Consider the following 26,188-nt stretch of genomic DNA (forward strand, 5'->3'; position numbering starts at 1 on the left):
AGCCCACTTGCCTCATGTAGTGACTCCTGTAGGTCCTTCAGCCTTCTTTCCTCAGAGGTGAAATCCTCTGAAATAGGCAGTGTGGTCCTCTGTAACCCGAATGTTTCCTGGTCAGAATCTTCCCCCTCTTCATAAATTGAAGATAGTCCAGGGTACTCTGACCTCTGAAATGGTGTAAAACCCTTCTCTAAGGCAGAAGGAGCCAAACTCGTTGTTATTGGACGAGAAAACGTCGGTGTCGTCGACACCGATGTAACAGGCTCCGAAGGTGGCGAGAACGGCGTTGAAAAAAACTGGAAGGGGTCTCGAAGAATTCTAGAGGATCGGGATCCTACTCGAGGGCATCGACGACAGTCTTGGCATCGTGCCGGAGGCCATTGGAATCACCGTTGGCTATGGAGTGGCCTTGGTCCTCTCTTTCATCGGTGTCGAGTCGATCGACCGATGCATCGAGGAACCCTTCGACAACTGCGTTGATGGCGCCGGTCCGTGCGTGGAAGGAATCTTCGACAACGGCGAAGATGGTGCCTTCTTACCCGATGGCTCATGGCGCTCTCGGGTGGAATGTTTCGCCGGGTGCTGCGACTCGCGGCGTTTTGATTTTTTGGGTTTTTCACCCGGGGTATCACCCTCAGCTGTCTTCGAGGGTGTCGAGGCCGCGTTCTCGAAGACGCTTAACATTTACTTTCTGAATTCCTCCCACTCAGCTTGAGAACTGTGTTTAGTGGGACAGGAGACCCTTTCTGGGGACACAGAAGACCAGGAAGGGGACCTTCGACGTCTCTTTTTTCAGTGTCTTGATCTTGACGAATGGTGGGAGCTACTTCGAGATCTAGAATGGGAATGTTTTCGACGGTGAGGAGACGAATGCCTCGAATCAGCCGACGAAACTTTCGAGGAGGTTTTGACTGACTTACCTCTCTCGAGCTTCCCCTTGCGCTCCTTCAAGGCTTTCGCCGTCATGGACATGCAGTCCTCACACTCCAAACAATGGTGCTGGGATCCCAAATACCGCAAGCAGATCCTGTGTGGATCCTTTATCGAATTTTTTTTTACAGCAGTCTCGACATTTCTTGAAGCAGGATCACGACGTCGTCGGTTCCGATGAAGAAGCCATCGAGAACGATAAGGTATATTCGAGTAGATATAGTTAGTTATCCTGACTGAACTGAGCAACGATGTTCCGAGGCCCCACGAAGCGCGGCAAAACAGAACTGAGCAACGGACGCAGCGCGTGGCTATTTATGGGTATGGTGACGTTGGCGCCGATACGGTGGCCGTCGAGGGACATCGACTCGGTGGACGTCGACACGCAGCGCCCTCTACAGAAAATATTTCCCAGGCCAGCAAGCTGGAAACGTATTATCAAAGATAAGGAATACGTCGGAGGACACAATCCCTTCGAAATACAGTTACAGGTAAGTAACTAAGATTTCTCCAGCATTGGATCTTTCATAGATTCAGATGCTTGAATAGAATATCAATCAGTTAAAGCATGACACCTTGTTGGCATCTTCTGCTAGGCAGTAGTGTTTAGCGAACGTGTGCAGAGTGTTCCAGGTAGCGGCTCTGCAGATGTCCTTCAAGGGAACCCCTGTGTGAAACGCTACAGATGCCGCTCTTCCTCTGGTGGAGTGTGCTGAAGGCGGTTTAGAGAGGGGGTCGCCCTGCAATTGATGACAATGGGTAATGCATAACGAGACCCATCTTGCCAGACTTTGTTTGTAGATATGTTGTCCTTTCGTGCGGCCCGCAAAGGCAATGAACCGTCTAAGATAATCGGAACTCTTTAGTTCTCTGCAAGTAAAATTTCAAAATCCTAGTCACATCTAGGAAATGTAAAGCTCTTTCCGCCTCCGAGGTATGGCTCCGGAAGAAAGATGGTAGCACAATGCGCTCTGTGAGTGTCATTTCTGATAAGACCTTGGGAAGACATTTTGGGTGTGTCCTCAAAATGACATGGTCTTGCTGAAACCAAGTAAAAGGTGGTTCTGAAGACAAGGCTTGTAATTCACTGATCCTCCTGGCCGAAGTCATGGCTATCAGAAAGGATGTTTTCCAAGATAAGAATTTTATTTCACATCTGTGAATGGGTTCGAAAGGGGGTTCCTTGAGAGCCGTTAGCACAGTATTCAGGCTCCAGGAAGGAACTGATGAGGGCGTAGGAGGATAAGTACGCATCAACCCTTTCAGGAAGATCTTGATGGCCGGAAGAGAGAGTAATAACCGCGCTTCTGGAGTCGTCGTGTATGCTGATATGGCCGACAGGTGAACTTTGATATAGGATAGGGAGAGACCTGCCTTAGCCAAATGTAATAAGTAAGGTAGTATCTGTTCTACCAAAGCTGTAAGTGGGTTAATTGAATGATTCACACCACTTAGAAAAGCGGGTCCATTTCCACACGTAGGTGATCCTTGTTGAGGGGGCTCTAGAGGCCTTGATTATATCCCAGCAGTCCACTGGAAGGTTCAAGTTCATGCGTTTGCGCTGCTCAGGAACCAGGCTTTGAGAGAGAGGCTCGCTGGGTCGTGGTGGAGGACTTTGTGGTTCTGCTGAGTCAAGAGGTATTGATGAGCCTGGAGGCGAATTGGAGGCCACAGGGATAGATGTTGCAGAGTCGGGTACCAGATCTGTCGCGCCCAGTCCGGCTCTATTAGGATCATGGAGCAATCCTGCTCCTTCATTCTGCGCAGAACTCTGGCTATGAGTGGAATGGGGGGAAAGGCATAAATGAACTTCCCTGTCCAGTCCACCGAGAATGCATCTCCTGCTGATTGATGTTCCGGGTACCTTGAGGCAAATGCTTGATATTTCCTGTTGATCCTGGTGGCAAAAAGGTCGATCTGTGGCTGGCCCATACATAGAAAATCCGTAGAACTTCCTTTTCATCTAGCTCCCATTCGTGGGATGACGCATCCTCCCTGCTCAGTTTGTCCGCTAAGACATTGTCCACTCCCGGAAGATGTTCCACCCTGATCTGGGCTTTGTGGTGCAAGGCCCATGATCATAGTAGCTGAGCTTCCTGAGATAAGAACTGACTTCGTGCCTCTTTGCTGGTTTGTGTAGTGCATGGAGGTTGTATTGCCTGTCTGAATGGTTAAGACTTGACCCACCACTACTGGAAGGAAAGCTTTTAGAGCCCATCGTATCGCCCTGAGCTCTAGGACATTGATGTGGAGCTGTGATTCTTGGTCTGACCAAGCCCCTTTTGTCTGCAGGTCCGCCAAGTGTGCCCCCAATCCCGAAAGGGACGAGTCTGTCCTTAAGAGAAGAGTGGATGTTTGTGCCTGGAATGGCACATCCCTTGGAGCAGGTTTCGTGGAGTGTTCCACCATCGAAGTGCCTTGTGCACTGACGTCAGTATCTGGACTAATCTTCCCATGAACCCTTGGCTTGTTTCCATTAGTGGTCCAGGGCCTCCTGGATCGGTCTCATGCAAAGTCTGCAGTTTGGTATGAGAAATATACATGAGGACATCATGCCCAGGAGGGATTTGAAAGAGCGTACCATGGTCGTCTCTTTTGCTAGGAACAATGATGTTGAGCGGAGGATGGCAGTTACTGTGTCCGCCGATGGCCTTACCCAGGGAATGGTGGTGTCGAACTCGGCTCCCAGAAAAAGAACCTTCTTGCTGGGTACTGGGCAGGATTTTACGTTGTTTATCGAAAAACCTAACTCTTTTAGGAGTTTTACCGTTTTCGACACTGCCAATTGAGCTTGACTGAGGGAGCTTGCCCTATCAATCAGTCGTCCAAATATGGAAAGACCTCCGTTCCCAACCTTCTGAGGTTTGCTGCTACAGGCGCCAGACACTTGGTGAATACCCTTGGTGCTGATTTTAGCCCGACCGGGAGTACCGAGAAATTGGAAATGTCGGTCTCCTATAGCGAACCTGAGGAACTGTCTGTGGGCAGGATGAATTGGAATGTGGAAGCATGCGTCTTCTAAGTCCAGAGTGGCTAGGAAGTCATTTCTGTTCAGCCACGGAAAGACGCCTTGCAGGGATATCATTTTGAATTTGATGCATTTGATGTATTTGTTGAGTGCCCTTAAATCCAATATGGGCCTCCATTGACCGTTTTTCTTTTTGATTAGAAAGAAGCAGGAGTAGAAACCTTTTCCTTTCTGGGGAAAAGGGACTGGCTCTATGGCTGCTTTGTGCAGTAACTTTTGAACTTTTGCCATGACGTTCCGCAGCATGTGAACTTTGCGAGGGGTGGGGGAAAGGGATGGAGGATGGTCTAGGAATTCTATGGTGTGTCCCTGCGAACCACCTATAATACCCACTTGTCTGATGTTATCGAATTCCAGCGTTGAAAAAATTGGCTTACCCTTCCCCTCACAGGTGTTTGGCATAAAGGGGGGAGAATCGAATTGTCAGTTCTGTTTGTTCTGGGACTTTCCTTGGGAAGAGCCGCGCCTTCCTCTCTGGGAATACCTGCTGGCGGACTGATATCTGTTGCCTTAAAATGTGTTACCTTGTGACCATAGGAGGAACGTGTCTATCCTCTGTCTTTTGACGCTGCACCTCGAAAGGGCCAAAAGGACCTGCAGTCTTTATATTTATCCTTCAAGGAACTGATGGCTCGAGCTGTATGTGTGTCCGGTTTAATTCCTTTAAGGTGGTCATCTATCTTCTTGCCAATCGAAGGGCATGTCCAAAATTTGTGCCTGTACCTCAGGCCTGAAATTCATGGCTTTCATCCATTCCTGTCTCCTTAAAACCGTGCCATAGGCCATTTGTCTGAAACCCGATTCAGACACATCCGAGTGCTGCGATCAATCATGTGGTCTGAAGTGGCTTCTCCATCCGCAAAGATGGACCTGGCTTCCTGCTGTAAATCTGCTGGTAGGTGTTTGGTCAGCTTGGACATGCGAAGCCAAAGCTTGTGGTCAAACCTGGCTGTCATGGCTAATGCATTGACCACTCCGATAGTGAGAGATGCTGAGGAAGACACCTTTCTACCCATGGCTTCCAGTTTACGACTGTCTTGTCTGGTGGTGCTGATAGTGGTGATGATGGGTTGGCTAATTTCTTTCTAGCCGCCACTATGGTGACTGAGTTTTGCTTCGTATGACCCCTTAAACAAAGCGGAGCCGAGTCAGGTGCCTTGTACTTCTTTTCAGGCCTGGAGACTAAAGCAGGTGTGGACAAGGATGTGGCCAGTATCTTTGACCCAGACTCCCAGATGGTGTCGAGAAGCGGAATGGTGGTAACGTTTCTTCTGCGTTTGTCCCTGTGCTCGTAGAGCACTGACTTCCTTTCTTCCGAAGAAACTTATTTTGAATAAGTCTGCAGCTTTACCAATAATAGTATGAAACAATACCAAATCGTCTGGAGGCGACGCATCACCTGGTGAGTCCTTCTTCCTGGGTATCTCGACAATATAATCATCCCATTCACTGGGAGCATCCGGTTCCTGTGTAATCTCTCCTTCCTTCCGAAAAATCCCTGAACAGGTCCTCTTGCCAATCAGATACTGACACCGATGAAGGTACCATAGTCTGGTCTCAAACTGGTAATCGACATCTATGAGGTGATGCTGGAGATGAGGCTCTTGTCGGTGAAGCACTGAGTGTTCTGCTCCTGGATCTACGTGGAGGCTCAGGTGCTCATGCTCTTTTCTGCGGTCTACTCCTGGAAGGGGAGTGCGCCTGGGTGCGCTATGCCGAGGTGAAGGATCTCTCAGGGGGGTTTCCTTAGGTACAGAAGATCTATTGTGCCGCTCTTGGCACCTGTTAAACTCCTTGATGATTCTTTGCATCGATGCCATGAGCACCGGGCCATAAGGATCAGCCATGTCCTCTGAATCCGTTTGCCAAGGAGGGCGGTTTTCCTTAGGAATGAGGAAAGGGTGCTCACCAGGCATTTCCGTGGCCGTGAACTCCTCCTGAAGAATGACGTCAGGAAGTTCCTTCATCTCTTTTAAAGGGGACAGTTGTGCTCCAAATGGCTCAGGTGTAATTGGAATTTAGAGACGCTAGTCCCAAAGACTTGTGAAGACTGCTCACATGGGATGATTTATCCGCGATGTCCGCAAATGGTGTTGTGGGTTCTATTTCTTCAGAAGACACCAAATTTTTGGGAATCGTCAACAGTACTTCTGACGTTAGCTTCGTCGATGACGGTTTTGTCGACGGTGGTTTCGCGGACGAAGACTTTGAAGGAGGTTGACCCGTCAACGAGAGCTTCGTGGACGAGAGCTTCGATGATTGATGTGCTTCCTTCGACTATGACTGCTTCATGGACGATAACTTAGTCGACGAGGACTTTGTCGTGGACGATGAGGTTTGGAGTGTTGTCGTCGTTGACGGTGGCTTCGTCGACGGCTTGGTCGTCGGTGCGTCCCTGATCTTGCTGCCGCTTGTGGACGGCTTCTCTGAGGACGGATGCCCCCCGCCACTGGTTTTTTGAAAACGCCTCCTTACCTTTGGAGGTGATTTTTTTCTTTAGGATGGCGTGTTTTGTGGTGTCCTGGGTCCAAGGGAGGCATAGAAGAAGTGGCTTCCAACTTTCTTTTAGCCTTATGAGAGGGAGAGGAACTCCTTTCCACTGAAGAGGCCCTTCTTTTAGAAGTTTGTCTCTCAGATGGCTTGGTAGACGATACAGGAGCTGTTTTGGCAGACTTCTCGTCAGAGGACAGACCTTTGGGCTTCTAGGTGTAATAGAAGTCTCCTGTGTCTGTCCTGCAGGGTTTTGGTGGAGAAAGTCCTGCAGATGTCATATTTGTTGATATCATGTGGCTATAAGCAGTAAATACAGTGGTCATGTGGATCCTTCATGTAGACCAGTTTCTTTCTGCTCCTCGTGCAGTCCCTGTACAGGGAAGGCTTCTTGGCAGGTTGAAGCTCAGCCATGCTGAGGAGAATTTTCACTTGATGAAAAAGTACCAACAAAAATGTTTCTCAGAGTACAAAGACTCAGAAAAGCAAACCCCTAAGCAGGGGAAAAAAGTACAATATATTAGAAAATATATACTACACACCAAAGGTGAAAAGAATTTTGAAAGCTCAGAGAGCTGGAGGATTCCTTCTGTCTGATAGACTGCGGTGAAAAATCTGAAGATGGCTGCCTGGGGCAGAGCTTAAGCCCTGCCACCTCATTGGTTGGGGCCATAAAGGACCAAAGCGAGGTGGAGGGACTACACAATGGAGTGGCTCATAAGCCACAATGGAGTATATACATGCATTATCTAGGGAAGAAGGGATGTATATTTAAAAAATGTAATAATTCATTTTTTTTTATTAAGCGTTTAGTGTATAAAATACAAATTTTTTGCTTTTTTTTGTACCTTCCTTTACAAGCCAAGCAACAATATCTCTTCCTTGTACCGAGTTTTTTTTTTTTATCAGTTCTCTCTCTAGCGTTAGATTGCTTGGCTGTAAATCCGTGTTAGATCCTGCTGTTTTTCATCATGTCAGCTCAGTCAGCATTTTTCCGAGCTCCAAGCGCTCTCGTTACTTTTTGATTTGGATTTGTATACAGAGCTTCCCACCATAAATCGGAATCCAAACCACAGCATATTGGTAGTGCTTTGCTCAGAATAGTAGTTCTTTCTTTCTTTAACTTGTCGCAAAACATCAGTAAGTGTCGCAAGGACTCTACTTGTTGGTGGCACAATCGACAGATGTTGTTATCATTTACCGAGCCATATTTTTTGAGGTTCTGCTTTGTTCTCAAAATGTTTAGTCTGAAGCGCAAGATCAAGTCTCTGTACTTCGGACTGGCACTTTTTTTTTAGATATTTGGGTAAGATCTTCGGGTTGTTAATTAGGGTTTTCGTCAAAGTATGTCCATGTGCAGCAGCTCTCGTGGCTTCGGATTGAGCCCAGTCCAATGACAGGAGTAAGGTTTTAACCCGTTGTGGGTGAGTTCGTAAGGTTTCCTGGGTTATGTTCAGTTGTCTTAGGAGCTCATTACACTTGTATCTCCACACGGTAATAATTCATTTTTATCACGTAGGATTCCCAGTCTGACGACGGGGAATTTCAAGCATCTGAATCCATGAAAGATCCAATGCTGGAGAAATACAGAATGCAGCTGCCAGACTTCTACTCATCACACCAGCGCTAAGGATGCTACATTGGCTCCCAGTCAAAAAACGAATCACCTTCAAAACAAGGTACCCATCTCACAGAGCAATTCATGGGCAAGGAGCAGAATTCATACAAAAGGAAATCACCATCTACAAGCCAACAAGAACACTTAGATTCAGCAACAACATTTGCCTAGAACCTAAATCCTACACAAGGAAAAGTCTTGGTGGATAAGCCTTCTCTTGCATAGCTGTAAAACTCTGGAACTCTCTCCCGAGAGAAATATGAAATATGGAGGACCATCTATAATTCAGAAAACTTCTAAAAACCAGGCTCTTTGGCTCCGAATGGGATGAAAACGACTGGACAACATCCACTCACCACGAAAAGAGCACACACACAGAAAAGGAGTGGGGAGTGTTCCGGAATGGAGGGCAGGAGAGAAGAGAGGCGTCTAGCTTGGAAAATTGGTTGGAGACAAGAAGAGTATCTCATCCCGATAGGGGCCAAAAGTGGAAACTTGGGAGGGAGATGTGTCACCTTTAATCGAACCACTGAGGGTGTGAAATTCCTCACGCAAAAAGGAGTGCAGCTAGTCACAGAAACTGCGCAGCTCACGTTCTGACCGTGGGGCACATGAAAAACTAGAATGAACGACAGGGGGGGTGGATATGGGTCGCATTTAATCAGAACATCGGAGGTAGGAAATGTATTGCCATTGACTAACCATACTAAAAACTCACCTTTCTGTATACCCATTCTCAAACTCTGAACTAAACACAACCATACCTCCACAGCACCACAAACTGCATGTACTTCACAACACCACGACAATAAAACAAACCAGACATAATCTCACAACACCACATGGCGAGTACCAACCGAAAAACCGGCCTACACTTAGTGACCGATTTCTCCTAATTGAAGCTGTCAACATCACAGCTCTCTTGCTCTTTTCCAGCTGAGTCCTACTAACATAGCCGCCACCCTCTTTGCATTACAGACCAGCAAGAGCGCCAAGAGACCACGTAAGTAGCAACAGTGCCCGGTATAAGAACCCATAACATAATACTCTATCCCGTTACAAAGATAAGTCTTAGGACAGAATACTTGACCCAGGTTCTACAACCAAAGGACAGGCAAGAGGGAGATTAGGTACAAAGGCTTTCCACTATATAGAAGACAAGGGGGAACAGAAACAGGTCTGTTCACTTACCACCCGACTCAGATTCTTCCAAGTGACACTGCAAGTCTTCCAGAAATCGTGGGGGCTCCAATCTTCTGTTCATGGTTCAGGTGAGGGAAACCCATGGGTCAGGGTCCCTTTTTATATGTCGTGAGCTGGTCATGGTTCTCACCAGATGGTTCCAGGCAATTTCATGAAGACCCCCCAAACGAAGAAAAGATGCAGACCTCAGTGCAGATCCCCCAGGATACCTCAGGGGATTGCAGAAGGATGGTTACAGAGGAGGACACCATGGTCAGGCAGGGACAGGCGATCCTTCCAGTGGTGAACACAGAAGCAACACCAGCACAGCTTCCCTGGTCGCGAGAAGACCGACATTTAAAGGGCAAGCAATTTATGGCATGAGCTGAAGATTCTGCGAGTTGCAAGGCTCTGTTCAGAATGGCGACAGCTGCAGCACAGTAGCCCCAAAGGGAGCTGGTCAGTTAACTGGGTGGTCCACAGACACTTCCGAAGACTTCCAAGGTGTGGATCAGCGAACAGGGGTCGAGAGACTGGTTTTTCTCACCAGCCCAAGGGTGAAAACACTAATGAGGGTTTCTGAGATCTGGCAGAGGACCAGGGGCTTCAAAGGCCATTTGCTGGAGTCGATGCTGGTCAGCTGCAAACAGTTTCACGAGTCCTCCTTTTATCCACGATTCAGGCTGGCTTCAAGCCCGCCAATAGTAAGTATCTGCACCATTCAAAAAGCCAGGGGCTGTCCAAATCTTGATATCCTCTGGCCACCACATCTGTACAGCTACAGACTTTCGGGAGCCAGAGTTTGTGGATTGGACTAGACAGTCCCAGCCCCTTTCTCTGACTTCTAGACGAAAAGCCCTTTAACCAGGCGAAAGAAGCAGCTTTCCCCAGGAAAGTGATTTGCCTATAAGGCATTTCCTGGCCTGAGAAGGCAGAAAGAAGGCCAAAGAACAAAATGGCCAAAGAAGAAGAATAAAACCTTGTGGCATGGTCATCGTAGGGTGCTAGACACATTTAGCAGACATTGACAGTAAATGCTAAAGTGCAAAAGTAAAATATCACAAAAACGGTTAGAAAAAATAATAAAAAAATAGCAATCACACAGCTGCCACCAGCTTGTCTTGGGCACTTTGTTAAAGTAACCAAAGAACAAGTTACTTACCAACTTGTAACATTCTTTCGACTGGATGTTCCTCCAACGTATTCCGCATCTTTGACATGTCATGTCCACAGCTGTGCTGCTTCGTAAATTTTTCGGCAGAGGGCGTCCAGTGTCGATGGCGTCGGTTCGATGTCCCTCGAAGTCCACCATCGAGGTTGACGTCACCGGATGTTATAAATAGGATGTACGGAGCCCATAGCCTCAGTTCAAGTTTTTTCCCCCCACAACGTGTGACAGGCCCGTACCCAATACCTGCTTGACTGCACATAGCCCTGAGGGAACGCAAGCTGCAACCGCACAGGAAATTCTTCAGAGAGGCTCGCTGGGAGGGTGATGTGGAATACATTGGAGGAACATCCAGTCGAAAGAACGTTACCAGTTGGTAAGTAACTTGTTCTTTGAATGGATTGTGTCCTCCAATGTATTCCACATCTTTGACAGACTCCCAAAACAGTATCAGTGAATGGAGAGAGAAGAATTTAGAATACCCAATCAGATGGCAGAATAAAGCACTACGTTACCAAAGGCCAAATCTAACCATGGGAAGTATCCAGGGAGTCATGCTTGACAAAAGTGTGGATGGAAGACCATGTAGCAGCATCACAAATGTTAATAACACCCTCCTGCAGGGCAGTGGAAGTAGCAACGCCCCTGGTGGAGTGAGCTCTCAACCCCTCAGGAGGGTCCTTGCCCGCTAATCTGTAACATTCAGTAATGGTGAGGACAATCCACCTGGACAAGGTCTGTTTGGCAACAGCCTGGCCCAAATGGTGTCCAGTGTACCCCACAAAAAGCTGGTCGTCCACTCGGACCCTGGACATCCTAGAAATATAAAAGCTCAAAGCCCTCCTAGGGTCCAACCTATGGAGTCTCTCTTCTTCCTTCTCAGGATGAGGGGGAGGATAGAAAGCAGGAGTACCACCTTCTGGATCAAATGAAATTCAGACACTACCTTAGTTAGGAAGGACGGACGTACCCTCAGTACAACCCAATCGTTTTGGAACACACTAAAGGGTGGCTTAGACGAAAGTGCCTGTAATTCACTCACTATGCGAGCAGATGTAACTGCAATCAAGAAAACGGTCTTGAAAGTCCACCGTCTTGAAAGTCCACAGTCTCAAAGGACAAGAGTGCAGAGGTTCAAACTGAGCACACATCAGGAATTTCAAGACTAAATTCAGATTCCAAACCGGCAACTGAACAGGGGACAACAGGAACACATTCGTGAGCCCTTTTAGAAATTGGGAAATCAAAGGAATCTTAAAATAAGAACATTCTTCAGGCAAGTGCTTGAAAATTGACAGCATCACCAGCTATCCTTCAATGGTACCCACTTGAAGACCCTTGTGGGCCAAAGAAAGCAAGAAAGAACCATTGGAATGGAACACTGAAATGGATCGACTTTTTCCTCTGCACCAGTCACAAAACTTACTCCAACAGCAACGGTACAGGGATTTGGTTGCCGGCCGCCAGCAACACCTCCATCACGTCATCCGGGAGGTCCCAATCCTTACATCTCAACCTTTCAGAGACCAAGCGTGAAGGCTGAGTCTCTTGACCTCTGGATGGATGGATAGATAGAGAGATAGAGAGCGAGAGAAGCAAGAGAGAAGAGAGAGCGAGAGAAGGAAGAGAAGAGAGAGCGAGAGAAGGGAGCGAGAGAAGGAAGAGAGCGAGAGAAGGAAGAGAGAAGAGAGAGCGGGAGAGCGAGAGTCCTCTCTGTGGGGAAGACGCCATGGAGGAGAGATGGACATTTACAGAAGGTCCAGGTACCACACTCTCCTGGCCCAATCCGGAGCAATGAGGACCATGTGGTACCCAAACCTCTGCAACCTCCTTAGCAGCTGAGGAAAGGCAGGGATTGGAGAAAACGCGTACAGAAGTGGCAATGACCAATGCATGACAAACGCGTCCCCTAAGGCTCCTCTCGGAGGAAATTCTCTTCAGCAAAATCTATCGCACTTCCGGTTGGCAACTGTCGCGAACAAATCCACTTGAGCGGTTCCCAAAGGGCGAAGATCTCCTGAAGGACTTCCTGAGCCAACTCCCACTCGTAGGAGACCGTGCTCTGCCTGCTCAGAGCGTCCGCCGCCGCATTCTCCTCTCCGGCTAGATGCACTGCTGAGAGAGAGATTCCTTGCTGCATTACCCAGAACCAGAGCTGCACCGCCTCTCTGCACAGCCGGAGTGACCCGACCTCCCGCCCCTTTTTGGTGAGGTAATGCATGACCACTGTGTTGTTCGTCATGATCAGGGCACTCTTCCCCCGCACAGAAGCTTCTAAGAGAGATTCCCCAGTGGATTGTTGTGAGGCTGCATTAGGAAGGGAAAGCAGTAGCCGTGGGCTATTGTTTCCAGAACCCACGCATCTGAAGAATTGGCTCGCCATTCTTCTAGATGCTGAGACAGTCTTGCCTCAACCGGCAAACAATGGGACCTGGCCTCAGCTGTTTTGGATCGGCTGCAGCAGCGACTGAAGGTAAAGAGGCAGCTACCTGAGCGGCTTTGGCAACTCTTCCCTGTCCATCACGGGTACTTTTTACGGTAGCCCCTTTGACTAGTGACTCCTATCGCTCTACCAAAAGAGTAGTAACGAAAGGAACCTCCCTCCACTGCTGCCCCCTAGGACGAAAAGGCAGAGGTTGATGCACAGCTGCGCCCAAAGATTTTGCAGCTGCTTTTGAGGTCTGCAATCGCTCAAGGCTCTCGTCAGCTTTGCTGCCAAACAAATGCAAACCATCAAAGGGCATGTTGAGAAGACTGGCTTGAACATCTGGAGCAAAACCAGATTTCCGCAACCACGCAAACCTGCGTATCACAGTGCTTGCAGGCATGGACCGGCTAACACTATCAGCCGTGTCCAACCCAGACTTAAGGGATTCCCACATGACATCCTTGCCACCCTGCACAATAGCAAGAAACCCATCTCTTCCTTCCCCCTCGGGAGTATGCTCAGCCGCTAGAGAGCCAATTCCACAGTGTCTGAAAACTTTGCCAAGGCACAGGTGGAGTTGACCGATTTCAGTGCCATACTCCCAGCTGAAAATACCTTGTGTGCCCAACCATCGAAGCGCTTGTCGTCCCCATCAGGAGGGATGGTAGGGTACGCCGCCTGCCTCGAGGTGGCCGTGGCTGCCTGAACCACCAGACTCTCAGGAGTGGGGTGAGTGGATAGGTAGCCGGGGTTGCTACTGGATGGGTGGTATTTCTTAGTCAACGACTTGTTGACCGCTGGAAGAGACTCTGGGGTCTGCCAAGTAGTCGCCACCCTTTTCTGTAACGCCAAATGAAAAGGTAACACTGGGTCAGTGGACGGACCCTGATCTAAAATGTCAGTCAGGTCATCCAGATCAAATTCAACTGCAGGTCTGGACCACCCTGGGTACTCCATAACTCTCGACATCAACCTCCTGTAGGATGATTCAGCATGATCCCCAGGCTGTGGCCTACCAAACTCCATCAGAGGAGAAGTGTCATGGCCACTGGCATCATGTAGAGACAGACGCAGATCCTCCAACTGACTGTCCTCAGAAAAGACCATGTCAGGAGCCTCAGGTGTTACACCAGGATTATCAAAGGGCTCCAACTCCACATCAGAACTCTCCTCATCCTCATAAATGTCCTGCAGAGAATGAAAGAACTCCTTCCTAGGGACAGGAGCGTGCCTGGATTCAGGAACAGGCCTCAGTCTTAGATAGCGCCTTTCTCTGAGGATCCACAGCCACAGGGGCCTCCAACTGCACATTTTGGCCTTTAAGCCCTGATAGCGCTGACGGCCTTGGCGTCGACAAAGGCGCTGATGGCTCAGAGGGCCGGCTCGGAGGGCATGGCGCCGACTCGACAGACACGGCGCCGACAGTGTCAGAAGGCATGGAAGCATCGGACCGAGACCGTTCATCGAAGGCGCGGAAGGAACTGTGCCCTGGTATTGAAAAAACACCAGCATTTACTCCCTGAAAGCCTCCCACTCCTCTGTAGTAGAGAATTTAGTAGGGCAAGCCACTTTCCTCAGAGAGCCATCATCCGACGAGGACGGGGAAGGCGAACAGTGACGCCGCTTCCGGGAGTGTCTCGACGAGGACGAGGCGGGAACCACGCCGGGACCAAGATCTCCTGGATTCCTTCCTACGGGGAGAGTCAGCCCTCGAGTAGTCGGTGGCAATACCCGTAGACTTTTTGGTTTGATGAGGTTTGGAAACTCGACCTACCTGCACCTTCCCCTTATGCTCTAGCAAGGCCTTGGCAGTCAACGACTGGCACTTCGAGCAGTCGTCTGTATCATGGCTTTCGCCCAGACACCACAAGCAGGTACGGTGTGGGTCTGTGATGGACATCTTGGACATACAGTCCTGGCATGTCTTAAAACGAGATCGCGGAGTCGATAGGGTAGAACACGAAGACATTTTCTCGAGAAGATAACACGAGGCGTGCCCAGTTCTCAAAGCAAACACGTTTGAGGAAAAAATAGAACTGAGGCAACGGGCGCGGTGCATCCTGTTTATAACATCCAGTGATGTCACCCTTGACGGAGGCCTTTGAGCGACATCAAACCAATGACATCGACGCAGGACGCCCTCTACCGAAAGATTTCCGAAGCAGTACAGCTGTGGTCATTACATGTCAAAGAAGTGGAATATGTTGGAGGACATAACTCATTTGAAAAGCCATTTTCTAAAAATTATAAAGGATACAAAATATCCTAACTGCACTTCAATGTAAGGCAGTGGTCTTCAAACTGTGGGACTAGCCCCCAAGCTGTGATGTGTGCAATTGTAAAAATACAAGAATTCAAAAAGAGAGACTTAGTCTCTCAGTACTGACAGTCTTAGGGACTAGTCAGTTTCTCCATAAGAATGAGCAAAACAGGTAAGGGAAGTAAAGCTGAAGGATTTACTGGCCTCCAAAAGGTCAGGACAGGGTTCAAAACAAGCATAAAGACTGGGGGTCCCTTAGGAATCTATGGATGGAAAGGTGCACAAAAATGAAATCTTTTCTAAGAGTACAACCAGTCATTTTGAACACTCTTAATGCAGAAAAGGCAACCATGCAGTAAACAAATGGTGCACAAGAACGCACCAAAAATTGTAATATAAAAAGGTATCACTGTCACTAGCTCGTCTGGGTTTCAGCTAGTATTGAAAAACTACCCATGCAGCCAAAAGAAATGGGAAACCGGGTTCCCCTGAGCTACAGATGGGGAGCAGGTGCAAGTGGATCTAGGTTATCTAGCCTAAGCCTCGTCCACCTGGTACCTTTCTGGTTGCCGCGCTTTTTCCCCACTTAGCAAGCCCCGCCCACCTGGTGCTTTCCTGGTTGCCGCTCTTTTCCCTACTTAAGGAGCCCTCCAGTCTCTTTTCCTTTGCAGATGGAAAGCAGGTGCAAGTGGATCTAGGTCACCTGGCCTAAGTTCTTCCCACCTTCTTAGCCCTGCATCTTCCTTCAAAGAAAAGGGCAATTCCTGTTTAGACCTGTTCAGACCGTGAAGACCCACGGCCCGAACCCCTGCTCAGACAGCAGGTAAGCATTCACCAACTTGTGTTTACTCCCTCTGTCCCCACAGGCCATCCCCACCCCCTCTGGTCCCCCCGTGATGTTCTGTGTCGCCCCCCCTTCACGCACGCAGGTGTAGTGTGTTTTGCTTGATTCTTCTACCCCCCCACCCCCCTCCAGCCTACTTCTGCAGAAGTCTGTCCCGATACATTCTGGTTTCACCATCACCGTCGTGTGGCCAATTCTGGATATGACTTTTATGGACTTCATTGATTCACGGTGCGTCACCCTTTCTCAACTCTCATGCTGAACTTCGTTTACATCTTGTACTCATGGTGGCCCTGAATCATGCTGTTCCCATCTTCATCTTGTATCCTGGTTTGTAACACTATGTGTTACTACTGACTTCTGCAGCTGTATCCGCTCTCCCCTCTTACTTCGCCACTCTTTTTGACTGCGTACTCTGTTCTCTCCTCCTCTCCCTTTCCCTATCCCTATCTACTCCCCTCCTCCCCTTACTTTCTTCTATGCACTTACTCCATCAGAATTGTCCCTGGATCTAGTATGATAGCAACCTTGTCTGTCTCCTCCCACCTCCCCTTACTTGCCCCCCCGTCCCTCCTCCAGCACTATCTGAAATGTCTTCAGGCCTAGTACGATAGTTGCTCGTTTTGTTCCTCCCCGCCCCTCCCCTTCTGCACCCCTCTCGCCTCACCTTTTGTTTTTCTCCGGCTCTACCAGAAATGTTATCAGGCCTAGTATAGTAGTCGCCCGTCTGTCTCCATTTCCTTCTCACTACCCCCCTCCCGTCCTTATCTATGTCTTAGCTCTTGCACTATCTGAAAAGTCGTCAGGCCGAGTATGAAAGTTAATTTCACATCCTTACTGTTCATGGCATGTAAGAATGTCATTGCATTTTCCCTTGTTCCCTCCCTTGCCTTGAAGTGCTTTGAAACACATTGTGTATAGGCACTATATACATAAAATATATCATTCTCCCTGTGCGAGGTAGTAGTGATGCACCACTGACGAGGGAACCAGGGTCACGTTGCACTGACAGCATCAATGACCAAAATGAGTTAAGCAAGGTTAAAAATGAATCCACACTAAAAAAAAAAAAATAATAATCAGGTCAGGGCCCCTAAATTGTCTTTAGTCTTGCTGGGGACCCCATTGAAGAAACATATTACCGAAGAACATGATGGGTAATCTGAAATGGTGGGAATGTTGTACTTGTTGATTAAGTTTGGAATGGTGGGAAGTACTCACGTTATTGGGAAGTTGACGATTGTTGGGTTCTTCTCCACGAAGAAGTTATTTTTGGTGAAACGCTTGATGCAAAAGATCAGGTAAGGAGGCAGTTTGGTGAGCTGGAAGCGCTTCAGGAAATTTTCCTTGTAGGTTTTGTACTCCTGGATAAGCAATGTGCAGATTAGAAAACAACACCCTCTTATACAACCAACAAAGACACACCTAACAGCCAAGACAAACATTTGTACTAACTCTTGTGGCCCTACACAATAATCCACCACCCTGTACACTAACAGGATAAACAATAACAGCAACTCTGCAGTCAGGAGCCCATCTTAGCCCGGCACAAAAGAATTCTGAAATCTGAAGACAAGCTATATGCATGGCCCTGTAGAAAGCAAGGCAGTGACCAAGATGCCTGCCACGTTTTATATACATTTTTCTAATATCTATACTGATACCACAATATAAACAAAGAGGAGGTGAACATTTGTGTTGTCTAGGGTTAAGGGGGACAATAGTCAGACAAAAAAGAAATATTTTAAAAGCTAAATTCGGGAAGCGGTCTGGGGTACAATGCAAGTAAACCAGGAGGCCTAGAGTGAACCGTTATTAAACATGTGTTACGATAGACTTCCAAAATCAGCTCTGGTGGGAGGATTTTGGGAGGCCACCCTATTATGGTAAACCAGGAAGACATTAAGACGTTATACAAACCCAATCAAGATGTGATAGAGCGGAAAAGGCTTAGTCTCGGGAAGGGTATGAGGGTGGACTAGGATTACGAGTCCACAGAGAGCAACATCAGTAATACAAGTTAGACAGTAAGCATATCAAAATACAATGATTAGGCCTTTAGTTTACACACAAAGCAGATAAAGATCACAGGCAAATATTGTCCGACAAAACCTTATTAAACATATGACAAATATGACATACCCGTAATAGTCTTCCTGATGCTGTTATCTGCTTAGATGCACATGCTTTGCATAGGTCGACATCAAGTGGTTTGCTCAGAGTATTACATGACTTGTTTTCTAAATCAAAAAGAGACGTCTACAGGGCGGGCTTGTAATAAAATCCCTACTGTGACGTGTTCTGTACCCATGGTCCTTCATGCGTCGAGGTCCTTAGATTGTTTTATTTCTGACCGGAGGTTGCAGAAGTGTGTAGTCAAGGATTTGAAATGTGGTCAAGTTTAAAATTGTGGATATTCATTCCCTCCCAATGCCGCTGGCAGTTGTAATATCCACAGAACTAGTCTAGGAGGTTAATTTTCCCATATGAAGCGATGTATCATAACATTCAACTCCTTGAAAAGGCCACTTAGGGGTTTGAGAGGAAGCATTACCAGACTATAAATAATCCTGGGTGAGATGTTCATTTAAGGATAAGAAATGCGAATGAGGTGTAAATTGCCTATGGAGATTCTACTCCCAACGAGAGGAGGAAAGGTGGGTGCATGTGAATCTAGGCATATACAAGTATCACAAAGTATCAGAAATGCGATTACAGGTATGTAATGTTTGTCTTCTGAGGCTTGGGGATTTGCTTAGAATCACATGCTTTGCATAGACTAGTGAAGAGTAACAGGAGAAGGAGGTGGGTTAAAGGGACAGAGGTTAAAAAAAAAAGATGCCTTAACACTGGTGGTCCTATTTGAGAATTGCTCCTAGCTTGAGTGTCCACACAGTAATGTTGGGTAAACGTGTGAACTTAGCTCCATGTTATTGCTCTACAGATTACTTCTAAGGGCACATATGCAATGAGGCTAACATGGCACCAGTACCACATGTAGAGTGTGCTCTAGGTTTACGTGGAAGTTCTTTTGGTAACACTGCTGTATGCATTTCACAATCCATCTAGAAGAACAAGTTACTTACCAACTGTAACGTTCTTTCGACTGGATGTTCCTCCCACGTATTCCTCATCTTATGATAACTTGTTGTCCCCAGCTTCGGAAAAAAAAAATTCTCTCGGCAGAGGGCGCTGTGCTCGAGGTCGTGGCGTCGATTGTCCCTCGACGGACTCCGTACTCTGTCGATGTCACGATGGTATAAATAGCTCGAGCCTCGCCCGTTGCTTCAGTTCTGTTTTTTCAATGAAACATATAGGAGCAACACCCAGGCGTGCCCCATGACAAATACATTCTTCGTGAGAGGCAAGTGTAAGAAAACGTAAACTGTACTGTGGGGTAGGATGGGAGGGTCGATGAGGAATACGTGGGAGGAACATCCAGTCGAAAGAACGTTACAGTTGGTAAGTAAATTGTTCTTCGAATGGATTGTGTCCTTGCACGTATTCCTCATCTTATGATAGATTCCCATAGCAGTGGCAATTTTGGAAGCAGGAGTACTAGTTTCAGTTTTCGTGGACAGAATGCAGAACTGCCTTGGCAAATAATCCCTCATTGGAGGAGGCAGTACCCAAGCAGTAATGCTTGACAAAAGTATGCATTGTTTTCCAAGTTGCAGCTGCACAAATATCTGCTGCCGGGACTACCCTCTTTAGAGCCGCAGAAGTAGCCATTGACCTTGTAGAATGGGCACGAAGCTCATCTGGTGGGTATTTGCCCGCTAATCTGTAGCATTCAATTATGGCTAAGATGATCCAGCGGGATATGGTCTGTTTTGTTACAGATAAGCCTAGTTTATGACCAGTATAACCCACGAATAGTTGGTCATCTTGTCTCAATTTAGACATCCTTGAGATGTAAAAACTAAGAACCCTCTTGGGATCTAGTCTGTGCAGTCTCTCCTCTTCCTTGCCCAAATGAGGATAAGGATAAAAAGTTGGTAGTACTATTTTTTGTGACAAATGGAAGTCCGAAACTACCTTTGGTAAGAATGAAGGTTTAACTTTAAGGACTACATTATCCTTATAAAAAATAGTATATGGTGGTTTGCATGAGAGAGCCTGAAGTTCACTAACCCTGCGGGCTGATGATAGGGCCACAAGAAGGACAGTTTTTAGTGTTAAAAGCCTCAATGGACATGAGTGCAGAGGCTCAAAAGGTATGCAAGTCAAGTCCCAAGTTGGGACATGAAAAGGTATTGGAGGTTATACGTTAGTAAGTCCTTTTAAGTATTGAATTATTAGTGGTATTTTGAAATATGAAATCTCTTCTGAGGTGCGCTTGAAAATGGACAGCGCCGCAAGGTATGATTGTTCCTATCTGGAGCCCCAGATCGGCTAGATGTAATAGAAAAGAGAGCACTACTGGAGTGCCACATTGAAAAGGGTCCACATCCTTATCTTTGCACCAGTTACTAAACCTGTTCAAGCAACATCGATACAAAGATTTTGTTGCCTGCCTTCTGGCCGAAAGCAAGACTTCCATTACGTCATCCAGAAGATCCCAATCCTTGTATCTCAACCTCTCAGAAACCATGCGTGAAGATTGAGTGTCTTGACCTCTGGATGGAGGACCCAACCTTCCTCTTGCGAGAGAAGATCCTCTCTTTGCAGAAGACGTATTGTAGGGCAGATGGACATGTTTAGAAGGTCTGGGTACCACGTCCTCCTGGCCCAATCCGGGGCAATTAGGATCATGGTTTTCCTGAACTTTCTCAACCTCCTGATTACTTGAGGAATCACAGGGACTGGGGGAAACGCCTACAGCAGGGGAAACTTCCACTCCACTACGAATGCGTCTCCCAGAGCTCCTCTTTGAGGAATTTCCCTTGAGCAGTACTGATCGCACTTCCTGTTGATCGCGGGGCCGAACAGATCCACTTGAGGGGTTCCGCAAAGGGCGAAGATCTCCAGAAGGACTTCCTGAGCTATCTCCCACTCGTGAGAGACCGTGCTATGCCTGCTCAGAGCATCTGCTGCCGTGTTCTTCTCTCCGGCTAGGTGAATTGCCGATAGAGAGATTCCTTCTCATATTGCCCAGAACCATAGCTGCATCGCCTCTCTGCACAATGGTAGTGACCCTACTCCTCCTCTTTTGTTGAGGTAGTACATGGCCACCGTGTTGTCCGTCATTATCAGGACATTCTTTCCCTGTACAGAGGGCAGAAAGGCCTTCAGGGCTAGTCTGATTGCCCTCAGCTCCAAAAGGTTGATGTGTAGTTTGGACTCCGATGGAGACCAACGACCGCCGATTGTCAGATCGTTGGTGTGTGCTCCCCACCATGTGAGTGAGGCGTCCGTCACTACTGTTATCTCCGGCCATGGTTGCCAAAAAGACTCCCCCTTCAGAATGTTGTCATTGCAAGCCCACCATAGAAGATCCTGAGCATCTGCTCTCGGAACTTTCAGAAGATCCGACATATTCCCTGAGAACTGGGACCACTGAGTTCTGAGTGCCCATTGAAGGGATCTCATTCTCAACCTGGCCTAGGAAAATGCAGGATGCCATGAGGCCGAGCAACCTGAGAAAATCGAAGGCCGGTAGACGTTGGGCATTCTGGAATTTTGTTACCATCTGCTGGATGTGGAGAGCTCTCACTTCGGGAGGCGAGGCTTTTCCCGAGGAAGTGTCCAAGACTGCTCCGATAAACTGGAGCTTCTGGGATGGTATCATGTGGGACTTCTTGAAATTGAGGGAGAAGCCCAATTTATGGAGGAAGTGGCAGGTGATCGAAAGATGTTCCTGAGATTGTTCTGGAGAACTTGCTCTGATCAACCAGTCGTCCAGGTAGGGATATATGTGAATACCTGCTCTCCTGAGACTCGCTGCCACAACCGCCAACAGTTTGGTGAAAACCCTCGGGGCGAAGGTCAACCCAAATGGCAACACTCGAAACTGATAATGAGAATTGCCAATCGCGAACCTCAGGTACTTTCTGTGCTTTGGATGGATTGGCACATGAAAGTAAGCATCCTGAAGGTCCAATGATACCAAACAATCTTGGAGTTGGAGAGCTTGAAGGATCCGAGAAAGAGTCACCATCTTGAGCTTGTCCTTCCTGAGGAACTTGTTCAAGTTTCTCAAGTCCAAGATGGGTCTCAGTCCTCCGTCCTTTTTTGGAATGAGAAAATATGGGGAGTACCAACCTCTGTTCCTCTCCGCTACAGGTACCAGTTCTATCGCACCTTTCTCTAGCAGGTTTAAAATTTCCTGCAACAGGAGCGGATCTGGAATTTTGACAGAGTTGGCTCCCGGTGGATGATTCTGAGGCCTTTTTTAGAAAGGGGAGACAGTAACCTTGGGCTACTGTTTCCAGAGGCCAAGCATCTGAGGTAATGCCCCGCCATTCCTTCAGATGCTGAGAGATCCTGCCTCCCACTGGTGTTTTGTGTAACAAGGTCTCAGAGGGATTTGGAGGCGACTGCAGGAGTGGCTGAGGGTACAGATGCCGCTCCTGAGGCTAATTTTGCACCTCTTCCTCGTGCTCCAAGAGGGAAGTTTCTTTTGCCCCTTTGAGAAGCCTGTCTTCTTCCTCTACCAAAAGAGGAGTAGTATCGAAAAGATCGACCCCTCCAGGAAGATGAGCCGGAATAGGGTTTTAGAGGCTGGCGCATAGAGGCGCTAAGCGATTTAGCTGCCGCTTTCGAGGTCTGAAGTTTTTCTAGGCTTTCATCAGCCTTGCTGCCAAACAGCCTCGAGCCATCAAAGGGCATGTTAAGGAGTCTAGCTTGCACATCTGGTGCAAGCCCAGACTTCCTCAACCACGCAAATCTGCATAGCACAACGATTGCAGCCATGGACCTGCTGATACTATCAGCAGTATCCAGTCCAGACTGGAGTCATTCCTCCATTGCCTCCTTCCCGTCTTTGACTATATTCAGGAAGCCTTCCCTTTCCTCACCTTCCGGAATATGATCAGCCGCCGCCGAAATACAGTCCCAAAGGGTATGGGTAAACCTGGCCAGGGTACACGTGACATTTGTCGATTTAAGGGCCATACTGCCTGACGTGAAAACTTTACGTGCCCATGCGTCTACTTTTTTATCCTCTCTATCTGGAGGAATAGTGGGATATGCAGTTTATTTTGATGTAGATGCTGCCTGAATGACTAGACTTTCTGGAGTCGGATGCTTATTTAAGTATTCAGGATCCGTTCCAGCTGGTCTATATTTTTTTGGAAAACTGCTATATGCAGCAGCAATACTCTCTGGTTTATCCCACTTTTTCTCCACCGTCCTTTGAAGTGCCCTGTGAAAGGGGAGAACTGGATCTTTTGAGGCCCTCGGACAATTATATCCGTCATGTCATCCTGTTCAAAAACGGGTGAAGTGATACCCCGAACCCATATATTCTACTACTCTGGTCATAAGACCCCTGTACCCAGCATCTGCATGCTCTGCAGGATCAGGTCTGGCAAACTAATTCTGGGGAGGTGTCAATTCCACTGGCAGAATGTAGAGTATTACTCAGGTCTCCCATTCTAGATTCCTGGTCAATAAGTTCCTCAGGAACTTGCTTTGTGCCATAAGAAACTCCAAAAGGAGTAACTTCGTCTTCTTCTGAGCCAGATTCCTCATAAATTGAGGACATGGACTTAAAAAAGTCTGACCTGGGCAAAGGAGTGAATCTCCTTTCTTCTTCTACCATACGCGTCGAAGGGATTGATAAATCCTTTGAAGTTGTCGAAGGAATCTTCGATGACTTCGAAGATGACTTCGACACGGGCGTCGAGGATGCTTTTGGTTTTGGTGCAGAAATGGTCGACGTCGATGAAGTCGTCGAAGCCTTCGACGACTTGTGTTTTTTGTATGGCACCGGAGAAGTGCTCGACTCTCGAAGAGTCTTCGACGGCTTGGCGTCGACTCGAGTTTTTTTAGTATCTTCAACACTACTGGTCTTTACCATGGTAATCTTGGACTTCCCTTTGTCGTCCAATGGAGCGACCTTAGGGGTATGGCTTTTTCGAGGTTCTTTTGATGGGGTCGGGGCCGCATTCTCAAAAACCTCCATCTTTTTATGGAATTCTTCCCATTTACTGGGAGAATCCGATTTTGTCGGACATCAAATTTCTTCGTTCGACTCTGAAGAAGATGATGAGGGAGATCTATGTCTTCTCTTCATTTTTTTAGATGACGAAGAGTGTCTCGATCCACTCCTAGATCGAGATCTCTTGGTGTGCCTATGGCGATCCGATTCCTTTGAATCAGTCGCTTTCTTAAGTTTTTTAGACATAGCCTTCTTAGAAGCTTCCCTCCCCACCGAAAATGTTACCTCTCCTCTCACGAAGAGCTTTCTCGGTCATGGATTGGCAGGAACTGCAATCGTCTGTTCGGTGACTGGAACCGAGACACCAGAGACAAACCCGGTGGGGAACCCTGATCGACATTTTTGATCCACACTCTACACGCTTCTTGAACCCAATCTTGGGTGTCGAAGGAGTTGAAGATGACGACATTTTCTTCACAGAAAATGTGAAGCGCGCCGTTCTCGATAGCGAAGCGATCGGAAAAACGGAAATGAAGCAACGGGCGCAGCTCGAGCTATTTATACCATCGGTGACGTCGACAGAGTACGGAGTCCGTCGAGGGACAATCGATGCCACGACCTCGAGCACAGCGCCCTCTGCGAGAGAATTTTTTTTTCCCGAAGCAGCGGAGCTGGGGACAACGAGTTATCATAAGATGAGGAATACGTGGGAGGACACAATCCATTCGGAATGGCGGCTTTGACACAGGATCCCCTTCTCTCCCCGCAGCTAAGGAAACAAAGAACTGGTCCGTTTTCCTGATTTGTATTGTTTTATTGAGATAGTACATGACAGCTCTACTAGCATCTAGTGTATGAAGTGCACTCTCTACAGAGTTCTGTGGATCTTGAAAAAACACTGGTAGTTCAATGGATTGGTTGACCTGAAACTAAGAAATGAACTTCGGAGCGAACCGTGGATGTGTTCTTAGGGCCACCTTGTTCTTATGTATTGCGACAAAGGGCTCTGAAACTGACAATGCTTGGAGCTCACATTCACTTCTTATGGAGGTGATAGCTATAATGAAGGCAGCCTAGTAAGCAAGATCTCAGAGACTTGCTTTATACATTGGTTCAGAGGGAGGGCCCATGAGATTACTTAAGACCATGCTTAAATGACATCTTGGGGGTGGATTTGCAATTGGGGGGATATAATCTTTTCACCCCTTCCATGAAGGCTTTCACAAGTGAAATCTTCCACCATGAGACAACCAAGCTGGTTGTCTGAGGATGTGGATGAAGGGTTGACCCTATGTTCCAAGACATGTTGTAAGGGCTGATTAGCTCCATTGGTGGGCACATAGACATCTTGAGTAGGTGTCTGACGTGCCCACATTGGAGTTACTAGAATCATAGTTAAATGTTCCCAACGCATTTTGTGGATTACTCTGTTCAAGAGTGGGGCCTTACTTAAAAGTTACAAGCTTTAGTGTATATAAAATAAATGTGTACCTCTTATATCACTTATAGTGTGTAAGTGTTTACTTGAATTAAGGGTATGCTTGGAGTACTGTGCGCCTCAGTACAGCCTTCACGCCTCCTAGACTAAGCTTGGCTGCTCAGCCATAGCCATCAAACCTTTGGGTAGTTCAGGACAAAACCTAAGAGGTGCCCCCCCCCCGCTGTTCATCCAAGGTGGCCTTTCTATAGACTTATCACAGAAAGGATTTTCGTAAAACCTCCTAACAAGTGGTGTTAAAGCATTGGGATTGTGAAGGTGTGGACAAGTGTTAGGAAAGATTTCCCTAGGTGCAATTTTTGCTTGGCGAGCCTAACTTGACTTTTTCCAGTGGAGTACAGCTTTCAGCTGTGCTCCTCTGTGCTTTTGCTCATCTTATATGGGGAAACAGACACATCCTTCAGGCTGTCAGTACTGAGAAACTAGGTTTCCCTTAGTCTTTGACTATGTTGCCATTTCTTGGTAACTTTGTATCTGTGTCAAGTACCTTACAGTACTGTGAAGAGGGGTCTTGTGTGTTATGGCCCTTGACACCCTCTAAGGATTTTTGGGTGATTGTACAAGTGTGCCTAGGACGAACTGGCAGCAGCAGTTTACTTTTATATTTTTTTGACTTCTTTTTAATTAACCATATCACGTTTACCGTGTTTGGCTCAAGACTGTGGTCAGTGCCAAAAATGGGCGTGTCACAAAGTCTTTTC

The 26,188-nt window shown here is 47.5% G+C and overlaps 1 protein-coding gene across 1 annotated transcript in view; it reads right to left on the reverse strand.

Annotated features, from left to right (window-relative positions):
* Positions 1 to 26,188, reverse strand: part of USP39 (ubiquitin specific peptidase 39) — a 660,051-nt gene that overhangs the window by 130,672 nt on the left and 503,191 nt on the right. The window contains exon 10 of the mRNA XM_069619032.1: positions 17,167 to 17,309. Coding sequence (XP_069475133.1) covers positions 17,167 to 17,309 — 143 coding nt within the window. The remainder of the gene's footprint in view (positions 1 to 17,166; positions 17,310 to 26,188) is intronic.

Source organism: Ambystoma mexicanum, chromosome 10, assembly GCF_040938575.1.
Source record: "Ambystoma mexicanum isolate Mex_15411 chromosome 10, UKY_AmexF1_1, whole genome shotgun sequence".
Classification (NCBI taxonomy): domain Eukaryota; kingdom Metazoa; phylum Chordata; class Amphibia; order Caudata; family Ambystomatidae; genus Ambystoma; species Ambystoma mexicanum.